This window comes from Canis aureus, chromosome 4 (assembly GCF_053574225.1).
Source record: "Canis aureus isolate CA01 chromosome 4, VMU_Caureus_v.1.0, whole genome shotgun sequence".
Classification (NCBI taxonomy): Eukaryota; Metazoa; Chordata; class Mammalia; order Carnivora; family Canidae; genus Canis; species Canis aureus.
In genome coordinates this window covers 61,699,040-61,719,385 of record NC_135614.1, presented here as the reverse complement: position 1 = coordinate 61,719,385, position 20,346 = coordinate 61,699,040, and the positions used below count along the sequence as shown (strand labels likewise).

Below are 20,346 nucleotides of genomic sequence, written 5' to 3'. Positions count from 1 at the left end.
CTCCCTTTTCACAAAGCCAGAATGACAAGCACTGGACGAGGGAAGGAGAGGGGGCCAGAAAGCAAAGCCATCTCGCCGCTACAACTTTGGAAAAGCAGCTTCCCCAACCCAACAGATCCCTGAGTCTTCACTGGACCAATCACCTCAGGGAAGCCACAGGCCAACCCCCTCCCCCAGGTCAGGAAACTCACCTGGGCCCCAGGATAGACTCGGCTCCCCGGGAATGCAGAAGCAGCCACCCATGTGTGCATCATTCTCCCCAGGCCAAGGCCCCTGGGAACAGCAGCCAGAAGAGCACTGGGAGGGACAGCCTCCCAACGGTGTCCCTCCTCCCGCCTCCTCCCTGGCACACTAGGGACCAAAACCCAGCTCAATGCACAATGCAGCCTTTGACATCAGGCTGCAGCAGGAGGCCCAGGCAGGAGGGGAGGGGCAGCCCAGCCCTCAGGACCCATAGTCCCTACACTGTCAGGCCTCTGACTGGGGAGCAGCACTCCTCCCTGCCTCTCTGCAGATTGCTTCAGGCCTATCAGGCTGTGGCACATTCCTCACATTCTAGGACTGAGATACACAGTTGGGTTCCTGTGGGGGAGGCCAGGGTGGAGGAGAAGGGCAGAGAGCATCCCAGGAATCAAGGCTGCTGTTCTTGTTTCCCCCTGGCTGACTTGGCCCGCACTGACTTGCCTGCCCATGAGAGAGCCATCCCCACCCAGCCTCTCTGTCTGTGAACACCTCCCCTGGGCGCAGCAGCTCACGGGGGCGCCAGCAGCATTGGTGAGCCAGCTCCTCACTGGTGAACGGGCACAGCCCCAGCCCCTGCTCCTAAAGCCTTGGTCAGAAGGAACCCAGGCAATCGCCTGCTGGAGCCCAGCACCTTCCTGATGAGAGGATGCAGGACCAAGTCCGGTAAGGTTACAAATTTGCCCAAAAACCTGGTGACACCAGACCAGCCTCTTTTTCACTTTGGACAAGTTGCAGAGCCGGAGAACGCAGTGGACGCAGTACAGAAAACCTCCTGCAACATCTTCCAAAGGAGGCAGGGAAAATATGGTTGAATGTCCACAAGACTGGATGGAGGCCTGACTGATCTAACAGCCAAGTTCAAGGATCACTAATTACTTATTATTTTGTTAGTGCCTAGAGCAAAGTTCAGTGGGGAGTGAACCAAGGAGGGAGGAGGCACAACTGACAGGACACAGGAGTCCTATCCACTGCTCTGCAGGCTACATGCAGGCTGGACTGGAGGTCACTCGCACAGCATTTTAAGGAGGGAGGTGAGTTGGCCATGTTTATATTCTGGGAGGAGCACCCGGGTGACAATATAAAGGATAGCCCAGGGGCCAGTCCCATGGGGGCTGTCACGAGTGTCCACTGCACACACCAGCTCAGACTCAGGTGACAGAGTCTGGCTTCAGTTTCAATGCTGACTCATTTTGACACCCAGTCACTTAAACGTTTGCCATGGGCCAGGCACTCACTATACATTACTTCATTTCAATCCCGTAACAGCCCCATAACATAGGTCCTTCCAGCTCTATTCTCTAAGTGAGGAAACTCACGAAGAGGGGCATATAACACATCCGAAGCCCCACTATGTATGAATGTCAGATTCAGGACTGGAGTCAGGTCTAATTGATTCCACAGTTGGGGAGCTTCATTTTTCTGATATATAAGCTCTTTCCATGACCACAGTGAAAAAACAATTAGATGATCTGATAGTGATCCCTCAGAGCTTGCTGACCACTATGGAAGGCCCAGGAGAGGAGGGCTAGGGTGGGGCAGGGAGGGCAGCGGCGGTGGGGCGGGGGGTGGGGGGCACAGGGTCTCTCCAGTCACATGGGGGATTACATGCAGGATGTTTTCTCTGTGCACTTCTGTCTAAAATATCCACTTTCATAATGTCCCATGCCTTTTCCTTCACCGAAGCAGTGTTTTAGGATGTTTTCTTGGGCTTAGGATAAAAGAGCAAGAGTTTCTTTAGAAGATAGTCACTCAAAACTTTGGGAGGACATAAGAATCAGATGGTGAAAAGAAACCACAGTTTTGGGACGCCTGGGTGGCTCAGCGGCTAAACATTAGCCTTCAGCCCAGGGCATGATCCTGAGACCTGGGATCGAGTCCCACGTCGGGCTTCCTGCATGGAGCCTGCTTCTCCCTCTTCCTCTGCCTATGTCTCTGCCTCTCTATGTGTCTCTCATGAATAAATAAATAAAATCTTTAAAAAAAAAAAAAAGAAAGAAAGAAAGAAGCCATAGTTTAAATTGCACATGATGACAAATGCTCAGACTTATCATTTCTCCTTGACTAACCTGTCCACCATTCTTACGCAGGTACAGCAATAGAGATCAGAAATTGTAAATGACCAGGACCAACCAAAGGAAGTCTGTCTGTCCCAGGTGACACTCTGAGGCAGTTGGCTGAGACACACATTTTGGCAAGTCCACTCTGGATAAAGTCATTGTTTTTCTTGAGATGCAAGAAACTAGTGCTATTCTGCATATGGGCTAAAGCGTATGAATATGCCTTAGATGAATTAGCCTGAACAAAGGCTTTCCAGACAGAGAGAGCAGCAGGTGCAAAGGCCCTGAGGCTGGACCATGGCTGGCAAGTGGAAAGAAAAGCATGTGTGGTTGAAGTCCATGAGACAGAGCAGGGTATAAAGATGAGGTGAGAGAAAGCAGCTAGAGGCTAGATTGCAGAGGACATTGAAGGCCATCTAAGGATTTCAGCTTCTACTATGAGTGAGATGGGAGACAATATAGGATGCCAAATAGAGGAGTCTCATGATAGACTTATAGTTTTAAAGGGTCACCCTAACTGCTCCTTGAAAAATAGGCTGGAGGCACCTAGGTGGCTCAGTTGGTTAAGCATCCAACTCTTAATTTCGGTTCAGGAGATGATCTTGGGGTCCTGGGATTGAGCCCCCTGTCAGGCTCCACTCTCAGCAGGGACTCTGTTTGAGGATTCTCCCTCTGTCCCTCCACCAGCTCATGTGTGCTCTCTCTCTAAAATAAATAAATCTTAAAAAAAAAAAAAAAGGAAAAAGAAAAATAGACTATAGCTGGGATTCCATGTATGCAGCAAATGTAACATCCAGGAGAAAGATAATGATGGTCTGTACCAGAGTGACAGCAATGGAGGTAATAAAAGGGGTTTAGGTATTAGATATATTTCTGAATGACGAGTATCTTAATCAAGGCTCTGCAAAGAAGAAGAATCAGTAGGATACAAATATATCTGTGATACAAGGTGGGCACTGTCCCACCTAAGAAGCTCCCACTAGGCTTCAGGAAATGAGAAGTATGATGCCATGTTCTTCTGGGAAGTAGCCAGACGTCCTGATTTGTCATAGAAACCAGACATCAAGATTTTCACATGAAGTTCCCAAATTTTTTAATGGCCACAAACTAGGCTCACTCCAGTAGCATATACACTAAAATTGGAATGACACAGAGATTAACACAGCCCCTGTGCAAGGGAAACATGCAGATTCATGAAGTATCCCATGGTTTTGAGTATTGTATAGAACTGCTGAATCATGGGGCATCTGGGTGGTACAGTCAGTTAAGAATCCAAATCCAACTCTTTCAGCCCAGGTCATGATGTCAGGGTGTGATGAGACTGAGCCCGACTCAGGCTCTGCACTATCAGAGAGTCTGCTTAAAATTTCCTCTCCCTCTCCCCCTCCCATGGGGGTGCTCTCTCTCTCTCTCTCTCTCTCTCTCTCTCTCTCCCCCCCATAAATAAATAAATAAATAAATAAATAAATAAATCCATCTTTAACAACAACAACAAAAGAATTGTTGAATCTTATGTTGCTCAGTGGAAACTAATATAATGCTGTGTGTTACTTATACTTTGATAAGAAAAACAAGAATTAAAAAATTAATGCTCAAAGACTAATTCAGAAAATCTTCTAAAGCACTGTGTAGGCCAATACTTCAGACCAGACAAACTTACCTTTTTCCATTTTATATTTATTATACAATAGGTTGTGTTGTTAAAATATAAAATGTGACCTGCCTTCTCTGCCATATGCAAACTCTTGAAACTAAACTAAATTTTTAAATTTCCTTCTAGAGGTATTGGTTTGAATTAAGATTTGCTTTTGAAATGCTATAAAAGTATGTATTAAAAATACAGTGATTCATCCAGATTTTTATTTCTGATGAGGAAACTTGAATTTTTTGTACATTAGCTGTTTATAAAAAGCATCTTAAGAAAACTAGTACATTCTAATAGAGAAAAAATTAGAAATAAAATTTACTTGTATTTCAATTCAGGCCAAATCCAGCCCACAAGCAGCCAGTTGGACCCTTCTGATGTAAAATTGAAAAATTTTTTCCTTGGGAAATTCACAATCTAGTTGGGATAATATATGCACTGAGGAACTATAATTCAAGGGGAAAACTGTAAGACTGTCATGGGTGGAATTCTCTCCCCTTCAAATATAATATATGGAACACTGAACCCTCAGTACCTCAGACTGATTTTATTTGAAAATAGGATTGTTGTAGATATAATTATTTAGGTTGGGTTCATACTGGAATACAGAGGATCCCTAACCCAATATGACTAGTGTTCTTATAAAACAAACACCCTGTGAAGACACAGACCCACAAGCAGAAGCCCTGGCAACAATGAGGGCGTTGAGTTACACATCCACAAGCCAAGGAATGAAGGGGATCGCCAGCAAACCACCAGAAGTCAGGAAGAGTCAAGGGATGCTCCTCCCTGAAGGTTTCCAAGGGAGCTTAGCCATGCAGACACCTTGATTTGGGACTTCTGGTCACCAGAGCTATGAGACAATATATTTCTATTATTTTAAGTAACCCAGTTTGGGCAGTTCGTTAGGATAACCCCAGGAAACTCCATCTGGATATGTTTTTACCTCTCAAAGGTCAGTTTGGGCATTAGATTTGTGGTCAGAAGACCAAAGTTCAAATCCTGGCTCTGCCATTTCCAAGTTGTATGCTGTTTGGCATAGTCTGTCCTTTGCAAATAACAATGATAATAATAGTCACATAGAGATCACAAAAAATCTCTATCTCATAAAATGATTGTGAGGATTTAAAAAGTGTTTCCAGGTGTTGATTTTTTACTTGCGCAAATCTTGCACGTGTGTGTGTGAGAGAGAGAGAGATCACTGTTATACCAGTCTTTGGCATATTGTCCATGAGTCCAGACTCTGAGGAAGAAGGGACATCCTTGTTGAAAAGAATGTACCTATCAGCCATGACAGAGACAAAAATCTCAGTTCCAATCAGAAAGCTTAGGAGGAAATGCATCTCAGTAAAACTAGGACTGCCTGTCCTCAGATAATCAAGAAGATTCCTTTCATTACTTCAGGCAAAGGCATCCAGCCTAGCCACCCTAGCTGCATTTCTCTCTTTACTTCTTGACTGGCCAACATTTTCAACAGACACACGTTTTGCAAGCAGTTTACTTAAGAAAGAAAAATAAATACTCATGCTCAACTATTTTCATCACTATTTGGCTTTTGTGATCTAGTAAATTGGTTTCAAACAAAAAGAAAGGGGTATTTTGGGTGTTTTCGCTGATAAATTTCATTGGGTGACCTTGGGAAAGTCAACCATTTCCCCTTAGGTACTTTCCTTATGTAGTCACTCTGTGTCCTCACCCATTCAAGTCTTGTTCCCATGATGACTTTGTTCAAGTTCCTCTGAAAGTGGGATCCCCAGATCTCCATTCAACCATCCAGCAGAGCTGTGTATTCTGTACACAGCACAGAGGCACTGTCCCCTCCTTTGTTTTATGTATTGTACTTTTGCTAATGGATTCCAAGTTTACATCAGCCTACAGGAGTCAGGAGATAGTTCACATTCTACCTACTTGGAGACATTTATCAAAATCCAGATGCCTAGATCTTACCCAGCTCCAATGAAACAGAATCTCTGATTAGAGTCACTCCTAGTGATTCCAATGTGCCTCCAGATTTCAGCAAATAATGCCCCAGGGATTTCTTTTACAGAGATGAGGGACAGGGACAGGTGTACATTTCAGGGGTCTAAAGGTCCATAGAGCTCTCCTTTTCTTAATCTTCTGATCTATACTAAAGTTAATTAAAAGCCTTAACCACAAGGGGAGACCACATGCAGGGAATCTGGCTCTCTCAATGAAAAGAATGTGAGGGGACACCTGGGTGGCACAGTTGTTTGGGCCACAGACTCTTGGTTTCAGCTCAGGTTGTGATCTCAGTGTCATAAGATCGAGCCCCCAATTGGGCTCCATGCTCAGCATGGAGTCTGCTTGACATTATCTCTCTCCCTCTCCCTTTGACCTCCTCTCTGTGTTCTCTCTCTCTCTCTCATGAATAAGTAGATAGAAGAAGAAGAAGAAGAAGAAGAAGAAGAAGAAGAAGAAGAAGAAGAAGAAGAAAAATAAGGAAAAGAAAGAAGAAAGAAAGAGAGAGAGAGAAAGAAAGAAAGAAAGAAAGAAAGAAAGAAAGAAAGAAAGAAAGAAAGAAAGAAAGAAATGAGAGGGCCCCTCTCATCCTCAAGTTTCAGCATCCACAAATAACAAAAAAAAATGATTTATAATTATTCAAGACTTCCATATTGATGAAATCCTCTATCTTACTATATCCTCACACCTATATCCATAACATAGGAGCTGGACCCACCATTTTGTAAGCGATGAAAGGGCTGTGTGAGAGAAGTCAGGTGACTTCTCCAGGGTCTTACTGCTAGTAAATGACAGCAATAGCTTTTCCCAAACATTCCAGCCAGCACCTGCATATACAGTAAGCTTCACCACTTAAGACAGCCAGGAGAATAGAAACAGACACATATATACAGCATCCCAACCCCCAACCCCTCCCTCAAGCAACATCTGACTACTAATAAAGATCAGATTATCTTAACCTCCATAGAACCATGTTTGTACAGAGGTCAAGCAAATGAGTAAAACAGTTTACCATACATACACTAATTTAAAAGGTTTCAAAAAAAATAAAAGGTTTCAACAAACATGAACATCCAGGGAAAGTAGGAAAGAAGGACAATAGACCAGTCCTTCTCAAACTTTAATATGGATATTAATTATCTGGCATGATAGGAAGAATAATGCCCCCCAAAGATATCCACATCTCCAGAGCCTGTGAATATGTTTATGTTTTCTTACCTGACTAAAAGGACTTTCTTGATAGGATTAAGTGAAGGAATTTGAGAAAGGGATATCAGATGGTCCAGATGTAACCGCAAGGGAGGTGGGAAGGTCAGAGTCAGAAGATATGACAAGCAAACTAGAAGCCAGAGGTCAGAATCAGAGAAAGTGATTTGAAGATGCTGCTACAGTGCTGGTTTTAGATGGAAGATGGGACCATAGGCAAGAAATGTGGGAAGCCTCAAAAGCTGGCCAAGGCACAGAAAGGATTCTCTAGAACTTCCAAGAGGAACACAGCCCTACCAACACCTTGATTTTAGCCCAGTGAGATCCACTTCGGAAATCTGACATCCAGAACTACAAGATAATAAAGTTGTGTTGTTTGAAGTCACTAAGTTTGTCATTTGCTACAGCAGCCATAGGAAACCAATAGACCTGGGAATGAGGAAAATGCAGATCCTAATCCCCGGTCTCTGAGGGGGTGAGACGCTCTAGTGGGAGCTTGCAGGTGGTGCCCATATGCTGGCTGTTGGACCACGCTTTGAGAATCGAGGCCATCAGAACTCCCCTGCAGCTGTTCTTTCAGTGTCTGGAGCCTTCAGTTAGTAGGGGATGGGAGCATGATCCCACAGAACCCTCAGTTCCTCACCTCTGACTGCCCCAGTGTCTGTGCCACTGCAGAGTGTGGACCTGTAGTCAGTCTTATATTCAGTATCACCTACTCTGAGACGTACCTCCTTTTATTCCTATTTCTGCCCCCGCTTATTCACTTTAGTGATTATAGTCCTAAGTCTGTGTTTATTTACCATCTCCCCCTCACATTTCTGCTGTCCTGTTCCCACCATGAAACATGGTGCCTGATGGAATAGGCACTCTTAGATGAAGGAAGGAAGGAAGGAAGGAAGGAAGGAAGGAAGGAAGGAAGGAAGGAAGGAAGGAACTAAAAATTTAAGGAAGCTCTTAGTTCTTGTTTAACTAGATACCTGACCAAATCTCTCACAACTTATATTTGTACAACTGATTTTGTTTTAAGCTACCTAATCCAAAAGTTTCCACTGATCTAAGTTTTCTCAGACTGTCTCTATGTTCCAAGCAAATGAAATCAATCTGAATATTGATCTTTCCCATCCCTGTCCAAGATTTCTCCCCAACTCTGAAAAGCCTGCTGCAGCAGGTCAGTTCCCAAGATGCAGACCCCGAGAGGAAGACTTGTAGGCAGCAAGCTTATGGGGTTGTGTTCACAGGATCCCTATGGGGGGGAGGGGACAGAACCAGGCAGAGGACAGAGTGGCCTGCAAAGCACTCTAAACAGAGTCCTCAGCTGGTTCCCACAGGGAGCTCAGGGGTAGGTGGGCCATGCAGAGTCATCCTGGGCCAAGGGCATCTGATAACAACCAGCCACTGGACTGGCTACATCCTCATAAGGGCCAGTCATTGAGGGCAGGGTGCCCCAGAAGGGGACACAAACTGGACGTGGCACTCTTCTGTTCTAGGCAAGCCCCAGAGAGGGACTCAGATGAAAGCATCAACCTTGAAAGCTTCCAGCAACTGGAGGAAGGGGTGGGCCAGTCGTGATAGGTGGGGATCCAGGCAGACTCCAGAACATCCACCACACATCCCTTCTGTTTCCTCAGGCACTGGGGGAAAAGAAACTATTAAATCAAACTAAGACCAGAATAGAGCTCTGTGTCACACCTATATGAACTAGAGAGGAATAGACAGATGCAGAGAGAAGAACACTGACGTAGAAGCGTCCAGAAGGAGGAGAACTGTGTACACAGAGCCTGTCTTAGAGACAGAGTTCCTCTGAGGTAGGATGTATGAAGGCGTTGAGAGTACAGAAGGTGTGCATTTGGAGTAGCTCATGGGTGAAGGCCACAATAAAACCAAGGAGGGGGAGACAAAAGGAGTCCATGGGGGTAGCATAATAAGAAGCTGATTAGAAGGAAATTGGAGGGTTGCTGGTCCCAGTGAGGGATAGACAGGACTGGCTGTTAAAAGTTTGCAGGGGTCCAGTCATGGGGGTTATGTCTTTCTTCCAGGAGCCTCAAAATGGAGCAGGAACAGCACACAACAGTCCAGAGCTGACAAGGCAGGAGGGTCAAGGGGCACTAGAGTGTGAGAATCCAGGGGGCTGGTGAGACAGTTACTGAAATGGGCCACCTCAGAGTCAGGCTAGATAAGGAGACCGGGGATAGAGATATGAGATCAGAGACCATGTCACAAGGTCATAAGGAGACTGTCCAGCAACTTCTGGAGATTTCAAGGAGTGGGAGAGCCAAAAGACAGAGGGAGGCTGCAGAGGGGAATTTCAGAGATCATGTTTATAGTGGAGAGTAAAGGAGAGCCCCTGTAGAGCATGGTGAGGAAAGTACTGTCCTGTCGGAAGGCCAGGTATTCTGTTTGAAATGGTGTCAACACAGCCACAGTCATATATGTGTGGAAAAGTTCAGACTGAGGATTGAATAAAAATGTGAGGCCACTTTCAAACCGCTTCACTCCTAACCAAAGCCCAGTCCCCTCCCTAAAGGCAACCACAGGCAATTTGTAGCATCTTTCTGAACTCTGGCTCAGCATCCTAGACACATGTATATGTGATCCCATTTCTGTATGGAAAATTATATATACATATATTATATATACATTATATATATATATATTCCCATATAGGATCATATTATGTAAATTATCATATATCTTAATTGGCTCACTGCTTCACTCTTGGCCCGGGACTCAGCCTGCAGTGCGTGAATGACAGTGCTGATTTGGTCTGTTTCACTTGACTTGTGGCTGGAGCTTCAAGTTAAAAGGATGGGAACTCTTGTAGAAAAGAGAAGCTTCATGAGGGCAGCCCAGGCAAGAGCCATGGGTAAAGCTGACCCAGAAAGGGTTCCTCTTTCTCCTTGACAAAATCAAAACAAACAAATGAGTCCCAATGGTTTAGCCATGTGGATTGCTAACATTTTCCTGTTTCTAGATGAGAGTTGTTAGTCTCACTTCCTGAAATCTAAACAAAGTTCAAAACAAACTTATAAACAAAGGGATCCTCTGCTTCCCCAGATCTCAATTCCACTCTCCGAGAGGAATGAGCCAAGATACTACTCCTCTGATGACTTTCCCAGCAGAGCCCCATGGCTTCCTCCTTCCTGGTGGCCACCAATTGTTGTGAACATCCTCGTGGGTGTAGATTTTTATTTCTGTTAACCCCTTTCTTCACACCCTTATAATTATGTAGGGAGTAGATTGTTTTTCCAATGGAAATTATTTGGGGCTTTTAGATGGTCCAAGGTTCAATGATCTCTCCTAAAAGCCTAATCCATCAGCATCCAGCTGAGCAAGGTGAAAAAGATTCTAGGCGGAGATGAAGGGGCTCCACATTCAAGCCTGATGCTGTGTTGGCCTCAGCATGAGGCCAAGAGGCTGAGCAGCTGGTTCAAGGGTGGGGTTCCTCAGCTACCAAATGACTTAAGGGCTTTACAAAGCAGCTGTGAAGAGAAAATTAGAAAGATCCCTGAAAGCATTTTTATTAATTGGGAAGCACAGGGAAGCACTGTGTGTGTCTTTAAACTGAGTCTACACAACTGGGGGAAATATTTGGTCAAAGAGAGAGAAATTAATCTCAGCCTGGGATAAAAAGAAAGAATTCAAGACCATGTCACCTTCATGTATGAAGTTATGCTGCTTTGAAAGCCCTTTCATTCAGATTCATTTACAAGCCTGTAAAATGAAGAGGCAGGGTGAAATTCTTATTGCATTTGCAAGAGAAGGGATGGAGATAGAGAAAAGAAGTACTAGAAGCCTGCTCTCTCTCACCAGGGCCCTACCTGAGTACTTCTCTGCAAGGAGATGGAAACCTGGATGCAGGCCAGCCTCATTTAGCATCAATGCAATTGGCCCAGAGGAAGGACCATGCCCCGCAATCCCCATGGCAACAGAGTTCCCCGCACATTCCCAGGCAGGGAAATGCTGACAAGAACAAATAGTGGAAAGGTCCAGCAAGCCTGCATGAGAAGAAAGAGAGATGAGGGGCTTGTCACATGGGTAGGCGTAAGTGAATAATGATAATACTCGTTAACACACACAGACAGCTTCATATGGATGCGTTACACTAGTATTTTCGTGGATTTTCTCACTTGATGCACATAACCACCCACAGGAGCAGGTCCTGTCATTATCTCTATCTAAAGGTGAAGGAGGGATGCCTGGGTGGCTCAGCATTTAAGCATCTGCCTTCGGCTCAGCACATGATCCTGGAGCCCCAGGATCAAGTCCCATAATGGGCTCCCTGCATGGGGCCTGCTTCTCCTTCTGCCTATGTCTCTGCCTCTCCCTCTGTGTCTCTTATGAATAAATAAATAAAACCTTTAAAATAAAAAATAAAGGTGAAGGATTTGAGGGGCTGGGAAGCTGAGTAAATTTCCATAGGTCACACAGCTGGCAAGTGGTAGTATCAGGATTCAGAAGCCAGTGGACTGAATCCCAAGCTGGGCTTTTTGACTGGGGCACCACTGAAACTCCCTAATTTTTGCATTTGGTAAAGAATAATGCAATCAACATTTATAGAATACCAGAGTATGCGGAGTGGAAGAAATCCTGAAAATGACCAGAGGATTTCATTCAAAAGATTGATTAAGCACCAACTATGTGCTCTAATCTAGGTTGGGATGGGGAGAGTGACACAGTGGTAAGGTCAATAGATAGGGATATTCTTTCATGGAGCTAACATTCCATTGGAGGAGAAAGATAACAAATAAGCAATGAATTAATTAGCAATGGAAGTGGAAGGGGGATAGATAAAGAGACAGAAAATGCCAAGACATAAGATAATAGACTGGAGAAATCCCTAATATCTCCATCGACTTGTCCAGCCACCACCTTTTACATTGAAGAAGACAGAAACAGTGCTCAAGACTAGACCACATCAAGACCAATAAACCCATCACTGGAAGCAATGTTGGGTTTATTTTCTTATCATTGTCTAGCCCATAGACCTCAGCACTCAGGGAAGGGAAACCAGCACTCAAGCATCCCCTGTTGGCTCCAAGACACAAAGGACAGACCCTTCCATCCCTGTATCACATCCCAAGACTCAGGAACAAGCCCAAGCAGAGCAGAGTCAGTACGTGTCCAGCAGATTGGCAGCAGTAGGCTGCCAGGCCCCCAGACGCCCCCACTCACCCCTCCTAACCACCCCGTGAGCCCATATCATGGATGTCAATCTCTCTTATTTCATTTTGCTCCTCTTGGAATTCAAGACTGTAGATGAAGATGAGGATACATAAACCAGTCGCAGGAGCCGAGGCAGGGGCTTCTGGCTCCTAATTCTGGCCACAAGGTGAATCCTGGGGTATATCACTGCTCCCTGAGCTTGGCTTGGCCTGGTCTGGCCTAGACAGACAACCCTATGGAGACCAGTGCCCCACCTCTCTGCGGTCCACACTGTCTTCAGGCTCCCGAGCTGAGCCATGGACATAATCAGAGGTGCACACACAAGCAGGCCCTACAAGCCCTGCTTCTACCCTGCATTTGGGATGTCCTTGTCCCGTCCTCCTCCCCATTACCTCTTTCTCCTCCCTGCTCTCACTGTGCCTGTTAGTCCACTCACCTTCAAGGTCAGTGTTCACAGCCCAGACTGAAAGGGGACAGCAGAGGCAGAGAGAGCACCTGAGGATACAGAACTGGCAGGGACTGCTTTCTCACTGCCCAGGTGATGAGGGAGGTTGGAAGATCTGAAGATTTAAAGGCAATTGGGGCAACAACAACAACAACAAAAGTAAAAAGAAAAGCATTCAAGTTGGAAAGGAAGAATTAAAACTATCTCTACTCTCAGGTGATATGATCTTATATGTAGAAAATCATAAGGAATCCAACTTTTAAAAACCATTAGGACTAATAGAGGAGTTTATAGCAAGGTTGCAAGATAGAAGAACAGTATACAAAAATCAATTTTTGGAAGGGTGCCTAGGTGGCTCAGTCAACTATGTGTCTGACTCTTGAACTTAGCTCAGGTCTTTATCTCACAGCTATGAGCACTCTGGTGAGTACAGTCATGAGTGTGAGCCCTCGTTGGGCAGGGAGCCTGCTATTAAAAAAATCAATTTTTTTCTCTGCATTAGCAATGAACAATCCAAAAATTAATTTAAGAAAACAATTCCAGGGCAGCCTGGGTGGCTCAGCAGTTTAGCGCCGCCTTCAGCCCAGGGCATGATCCTGGGGTCACCGGATCGAGTCCCACATCAGGCTCCCCGCACGGAGCCTGCTTCTTCCTCTACTTGTGTCTCTGCCTCTCTCTCTCTCTCTCTCTCTCTGTCTCATTAATAAATAAAAACAAAATCTTTAAAAAAAAAAAGAAAGAAAAAGAAAATTCCATTTACAATAGTATCAAAAATAATAAAGTACTTAGAAATATATTTAACAAAAGAAGTCAAAACATACTCTGGGAGCTACAAAACATCATTGAAAGAAATTAAAGATCTCAATGAAGGAAAAACAGCTCACGTTCATGAATTTGGAAGACTTAATATTGTTAAGGTGGTGAGACTGCCCAAATTAATCTACAGATTCAAAGTAATCTCTACAAATCCTAGTAGTTTCTTTTCTAGAAATTGACAAGCAGACACTAAAATTCATATGAAGACTTAGAAACCCAGAATAGCCAGAACAGTCTTGAAAACAAAGGATAAAGTTCTCAATTTTACACTTCTTGATTTCAAAAGTTACTGTAAAACAATGGTACTCAAGACAGTTGGTACTGATATAAGGATAGATCATTGTAATAGAATCGAGAGTCCAGAAATAATCCCATGTCAATTAATTTTCCACAAAGCTACTGAATCAATGGAGGGAAAAATAGTCTTTCAACCAATGGTGCTAGGAGAATTGCATGGCCACATGCAAAAGAATGAAGCTGGAGCCTTCCCTCGCACTGTATATATATATATATATATATAGAGAGAGAGAGAGAGAGAGAGAATATAGCATTACCTTTAACTAATGAGACTGATTCATTTTGATAATGAGGCAACTGTTGGTCTTCAGAAGAGAGTGTCAAATTTTGGCCCTCAAAAGGACTGGGAAAAAAGCCCACACTTTCCCTGCTACCCCATCTTATGCATGATATATATAACATCCCACAACTGGCTCTGACCACCCCCTCTCAAGTATTAGAATGTCAACCTTGCTACTGAGACTGTGCTGTGAGCTCCAGGGTAACCTAAGGGGGTCACTAACCTGCCTGGCTGAGCCAAAGTAATCACAGCCTTCTTTTACTAAGGGACTCCTCAACCACATGGTATCCACAAACCTCAGTAGAGGTAAAAGGTTGGGGAAGCCTGGCTTACTATTCTGAATGCTGCTTCCACTAAGTATAAGACAATCTGGTCTATGTAACCCTGGATTTTTTATACCAATTATACCAATCAACTATTATCCACATCATCAACTCAATTATGACTATAGCTACAACTTCATGGATAGGATTGGAACAACTCCTTTTACAGTTAAAAAGATCCTATTGCTCTGGAGGAACTTGGGCCTTCAGAAGATACTAGAACATACAATCAACTGGTGGCAGATATTATATCAATATGAACAACCTATAGGCAACCAGGCCCACTCCAATCTCCTGTCACTTTCCTAAGCCTAAAAAGAACATCTCACCTCATCACTGAAGATAGTAATATTCCTGCACCTGAATTAAGGTCCAAGGAGGGTAATGAGAAGAGGGGAGTCAGGACAAGGCCTCAGACCTATGATTTTTTCCACTTCACATTGAGAAGTGAAAGAAGACCATCAATACTCATTCTTCATGGCTGAATCCTACCCATCATCTCACTGATTCATAATATAATCATGCTCGTAAGTAAGTAGTGCTGTCACCAGCTCATCACTGTGGACCTGGACTGAACAGTTGCCAAGCAGGCTGAAGTAAGAATGAAAATGCCCCTTCCAATAGCACTTTCTCTTAGAAGACAGCAAAGCCCTTTCTTAACCCTATCCTTTTTGAGACTACATGGTCCCCACTTTCATAGGAAATGTAGAAGAGGTTACCATAAATGTAAAGGTTAGAGAAGAACCATTAGATAAAATTTCTTTAGAGTTAGGCAATTTCAGCAAAAAGTCTAGGGACAGGTAACACAACGTTGACAAACCATGAAACAAGGTTGAGTCAAGTCAGAAGGCAGCTTATACAACAGTTACAACAAGTTCTTTGTGAATCATTACGAAAAGAAAAGAATTGCTATGGAATGGAAAGTGGGGTTGAAGGAATGTCAGGGGGCTGGAAGAAAATTATCATAAACAATAGAGATCTTTATGCCTGTTCTGCTAGGCACAAGCCAAACTTGGCTAAAACTAACCTTGCTAGCCAAGCTTGGCTCAAATTAACTTTCTTGCTGATAGAATTAGCATAGAAGTAAAGAATTTTCAAACTAAAAGTTCTTTAAGAGAAGACCCAGTTTAGATTGTATCTATGTATCTTTTAAGACCTTTTCTACATCTGAAAAGACTTTTTTTTAGTTCAGAATCATTTTTTAGAAGAAATATAATGACAATAATTAACAACAGTAAATAACAACAAAGATCATGCTTATTTTGAACCAGGCACTGCCTGAGTGCTTTGTCATTTGTCATTTGTATATGTCATTTGTCCTCACAATAGTCCAGTGAGGCAGCACTATTATTGTTCTCTTTTTACAAATGAAGAAACTGAGGTACACAAGGATGAAGTACTTGCCAGCTAGGCTGCTATAGAGAAAGACACAAGAGGAGCTTCCTTGTTTATTTTTTTATTTTTTTGAAGATTTTATTTATTTATTCACGAGAGACACAGAGAGAGAGAGAGAGGCAGAGACACAGACAGAGGGAGAAACAGGCTCCATGCAGGGAGCCCAATGTGGGACTCGATCCCAGGACTCCAGGATCACGCCCTGAGCTGGAGGCAGACGCTCAACCACTGAGCCACCCAGGCAACCTGCTTCCCTGTTTTAAGCGGGGTAAAGGACAGGGTTCAGAATGGGGAAGGTATTGGTCTCTGCAACTTCTCCTTCTCCCCCCACAGCTCACATGACCTTGTTTGAAGACCTTTGATAAGAAAACCAGGAGATGGAGGTAAAAAATGGCAGTGGCAGCTGGGTCCAGGGCACAGTTGGGGCTACCTGTGTTGCATGGCACCCATGACAGGAGAGATCAGCTCACAGATAGAAGGCCCTCACCTACTCTGCAGCACTCCCCAGCATGGGAATAAACATGCTGAATGTCTTCCTAAAGTCGCATCACAGAGAGCAGGAGAAACCTCTGTGTGTCACCTACCCCATCTCCCACATTGGGACCAAGCCCTTTCCCTGGGGAGATGGTAATCACACTCCATTCCTTAACTCTTACGTCAATCTACTTCTGACCGGCTATGAGGAGATAAATAAAGAGAACCCAGACCACTACCCAGTGGGGACCACAGCACTGGTTTGGACCATCAGTGCGCACACGGATCAGAAAAGTATATGGGACCTTATGCTTACCTTCCTTACTTGTATCAAATGATAACTAGTACACTGATCTTCCATTCCTTTGCTATGGCAGGAGATGGCTTAAATAAGTAACCTAGATTGTTCCACTGGGGGAAAAAAGCAGGAAAGAAAATCAGAAGATAAACTGAATCACTAAAGGTCAAAGTAGGATAAAGATGTGACAAAGATAAATATTTTTTTAAAGATTTTATTTATTCATGAGAGACACAGGGAGAGAGGCAGAGACATAGGCAGAGGGAGAAGCAGGCTCCCCGCAGGGAGTCCGATGGGGGACTCGATCCCAGGACCCCAGGATTACGCCCTGAGCCAAAGGCAGATCCTCAACCACCAAGCCACCCAGGCATCCCAAAGATAAATATTTTAATACACACTAACTTTTAAGGAAAGAAAGGGAAATCCTTAGGATCCAGAAACAAACACAGAAATCAAAGCCCTATGAATAAATGGGAACAGATGCCATGAGGACCCTGGAGGATCTTAGCCAGGACATGAGTCCGAGCAGCTGGGTTGGCCTCTAATTCCCCCTCCTCCTTACTAGAGATAACTTTGGGCCTACATCAAGCAGGGAAGCTAAAAGGTTGCTCCCAGCATAAAGTTTGAAGTCTGGAAGTGTCGCTATTCCATCAAAAAGGAATTAGAAAACTCCTTTCCATCTTCCAAGGACACCTGGAGAAGCTATGTGTCTGTCTGAGGACTTGTGTGGAAAAATCAAACACCCAGTTGTGCTCCTTGAGAAGGGATAGGATCTGAATTTACCCTAAAGTCTGTAGGTATCCCAGTCAAGGGACAAAAACTAGCCCTGAATGTTCATTCTCTAGGGAGACAACAGAAATTATCACAAAAACTACTCTTCCACAGTGTAGGGTTCATGAGAAACCTAATTTTTTTTAATGCTAAAGAGTAGCTCAGATTATGGTTGATCCTTGAACAATACGGTTTGAACTGCACAGATAATTTTTGATAAATACAATACAGTGTTGTCATTGTATTTTCCTTATGATCTTCTCTTTTTTTTTAACTCAATACATTTAATTGGTTGATTTCCACAAACTATACACTAAGTTTTTAACCTTCACAAGCCAGAGAAGTGCAAAATGTTCCTTTACAGGCAGTGGGAAGAGAAGGCAGGACTAGTGGTGGCACCTTCCAATCCTGGTTGGTCCAGGGGTAGGAGTGGGGAGAAGGTTTCTTTTTAAAGCAAACCTCTCATTTCAATGTGCAAAGGAATTACTCTGGTTGCTGTTAAATTATATTGAAAATAAAGTGGACTAAAAAGCAAATATTACTCTATGTTGGGGTGGAAATGAGAGGAAAGAATGAATCCTTCAAAGCTGAGGAGGGGAGAGAGTTGTGGGAAGGCTCTGTGGTTCACGCTACTCCATTTTTACTTTTGATGGTCTCAGGAATGTCCAGTTATTCTTCTCTATCTGCACCCTTTGGATATGCCTAGAAGGTGCACCAGCTGTCCACATGACCATCTCAACTTTCCTCAAAGTTTTTCCACCACTCTCTTTCTCATTTGTCTTTTTTTCCAGCTTCTATCTCTTCTTCCCTTTGTTGTTTCCTTTCATGCTTCTCTCTCTTTCCTTTTAATTTCCAGATCAGCAAAGAGTTTTGTGGTCTGTTTGTATATACTGCTTGTTTAAACAGCTTAGGATCATCCTCCCCCACATTAGTAGGATTTTCCTTCCCCCTTAATTGCTTTTCTCACACTCTCACAGTGTGTCCTGTGTAATATTTTCCTGCGTGAATGATATCCTGCCCTCTCTTTTGTTCCTGATCCAGTAGCAACTTATAAGCTTTGTTCACAGTCTCCAAAGCCTTTTGTGTTGTCAGCATCATCTTGATTTTTGTCAGGATACACCAATATGGGTAACTATCAAAACTTCTTTTTTATTCCTTCATCTGTCGCTTCAGGATCCATCTGAAGATCCTCAAATGGGTTCAAAGTGAAGTAGGAGGAGCCAAGACAGGTCAGCCTTTTGATCTGATTTTTGGATGTTAGAACTGAATCTCTCTTCTCTATTTGTTTCACTTCATTGTAGAAGGTCATACATGCTTCCTTCACGCTCCCTTGGCCAGACAGAGCACCACTCTTTCCTGAAATCACCATTTCTCCCTCCTGATGATTTTCTTAATTACATTTTAATTTATCTAGCTTACTTTATAATAAAAATACAGTATATAGAACATACAAAATATGTGTTAATCGACTGTTTATGTTATCAGTAAGGGTTCTGTTAACAGTAGTTAAGTTTGGGGGAAGTCAAAAATTACACACAGATTCTCAACTGCGAAAGGTTTTAGCATTCCTAATCCCTACATTGTTCAAGGGTCAACCATAGATCATAAAGAGATTACAAATCACACAAGGAAATTAACTACTGAGAGAGGAAACCATCAGATGCAGTCAGCCCAAAAATCAGCATTGAAAGAATGGGAAATAAGAGAGCTGGAAATGAAAGAATAAGCAGAAAAAGCAATTTAAAAGAGTTTTAAACTGGAGTGGCTCAGTCAGTTAAACATCTGACTCTTGATCTTAGCTCAGCTCTCAAATGCAGGGTTGTGAGTTCAAGCCCATATGGAGCCTACTTAAAAAAAAAGAGAGAGAGAGACAGAGAGGGGGAGAGATTTTCAAACTTAGGAACCATAATGAAAGAACAGAGTATTATGGGAAAAGGAACAGACAGTTCTGATAAATAACAAAATTCAACTCCTGGAAACAAAAAAACAAAGACACTGCAATTAAGGACTCACTGGATAAGTTAAACGAAAGATTTAGCACAGCAGAGGAAAAAATTAATGAACCCGAGCACAGATCTGCAGAAATCACCCAGAATGCAGCATGGAGAAATAAGAAAACAGAAGAATTAACCAAACAAGATTGAAGATAAGATGAGATGACCAGGATAATCTAATAGAACTTCCACAGGAGAGACTGGAGAGACTCGCAGAGTCAGTATTCACAAGGAAAATGATGGAGAATATTCCAGAATTGAAGACATGAATCTTCAGATTGAAAATGCACACCAAGTTCTAAAGAGGGTAAGTAAAAATAATAGATTTGTTAAATAAGACTTCTATTTCTTTAAAGGTTTTATATGTTCAGGTCTTTCTTCCCAATCCTTCTTTCTGGATTAATTTCCACTTCATCTAACTGTTAAATTTTATAGAATGAAAACAGTAAATAAAAATATAAGAATATATTGGGACACCTGGGTGACTCCGTGGTTGAGAGTCTGCCTTTGGCTCAGGGCATGATCCTGGGGTGCTGGAATCGAGTCTTGCATCAGGGTCCCTGCAGGGAGCCTGCTTCTTTCTCTGCCTGTGTCTCTGCCTCTCTCTGTGTGTCTCTTATGAATAAATAAATAAAATCTTTAAAATATATAGAGAGATTAATAAAATAAAAATCAAATAATATATAAAGGGGGAAATAATAGTAATAAATGATAAAATTAATGAAACATTTCTGTTTCAAAAGCTCATTTTTGGGATGCCTAGGTGGCTCAGTGGTTGAGCGTCTGCCTTCGGCTCAGGGTGTGATCCTGGAGTCCCGGGATCAAGTCTCGCATTGGGCTCCCTGCGTGGAACCTCCGCCTATGTCTCTGCCTCTCTCTCTCCCTCTCTCTCTGTCTCTCATGAATAAAATAAATAAAATCTTTAACAACAACAACAAAAAAGCTAATTTTCTAGATGC

At 43.3% G+C, this 20,346-nt stretch overlaps 1 protein-coding gene, 1 long non-coding RNA gene, 1 other non-coding gene and 1 pseudogene across 6 annotated transcripts in view; 2 read left to right on the top strand and 2 right to left on the bottom strand.

Moving 5' to 3' along the window:
* The window catches only part of SH3TC2 (SH3 domain and tetratricopeptide repeats 2), a 102,615-nt gene that overhangs the window by 54,904 nt on the left and 27,365 nt on the right, over window positions 1-20,346 (bottom strand). The window contains exon 1 of one of the 4 annotated variants that reach the window (XR_013378472.1): window positions 192-385. The exons of 1 other annotated variant lie outside the window; for it this stretch is intronic. Coding sequence is in view for 2 of the 3 variants with exons in the window: in XM_077895959.1 (XP_077752085.1) it covers window positions 192-243 (52 nt within the window). In the remaining variant the exon portion in view is untranslated. Of the gene's footprint in view, window positions 1-191; window positions 386-20,346 lie in introns of those variants that run through there. 2 more of the 4 variants (XM_077895959.1, XM_077895960.1) reach the window with 2 other exon arrangements.
* On the top strand, window positions 225-3,773 carry LOC144312844 (uncharacterized). The gene is made up of 2 exons (XR_013378473.1): window positions 225-1,274; window positions 2,331-3,773. It is a non-coding gene; the product is annotated as an uncharacterized LOC144312844 (long non-coding RNA).
* On the top strand, window positions 3,410-3,513 carry LOC144313179 (U6 spliceosomal RNA). The gene has a single exon (XR_013378904.1). It is a non-coding gene; the product is annotated as a U6 spliceosomal RNA (small nuclear RNA).
* Window positions 17,975-18,762, bottom strand: LOC144312001 (dnaJ homolog subfamily C member 8 pseudogene; annotated as a pseudogene).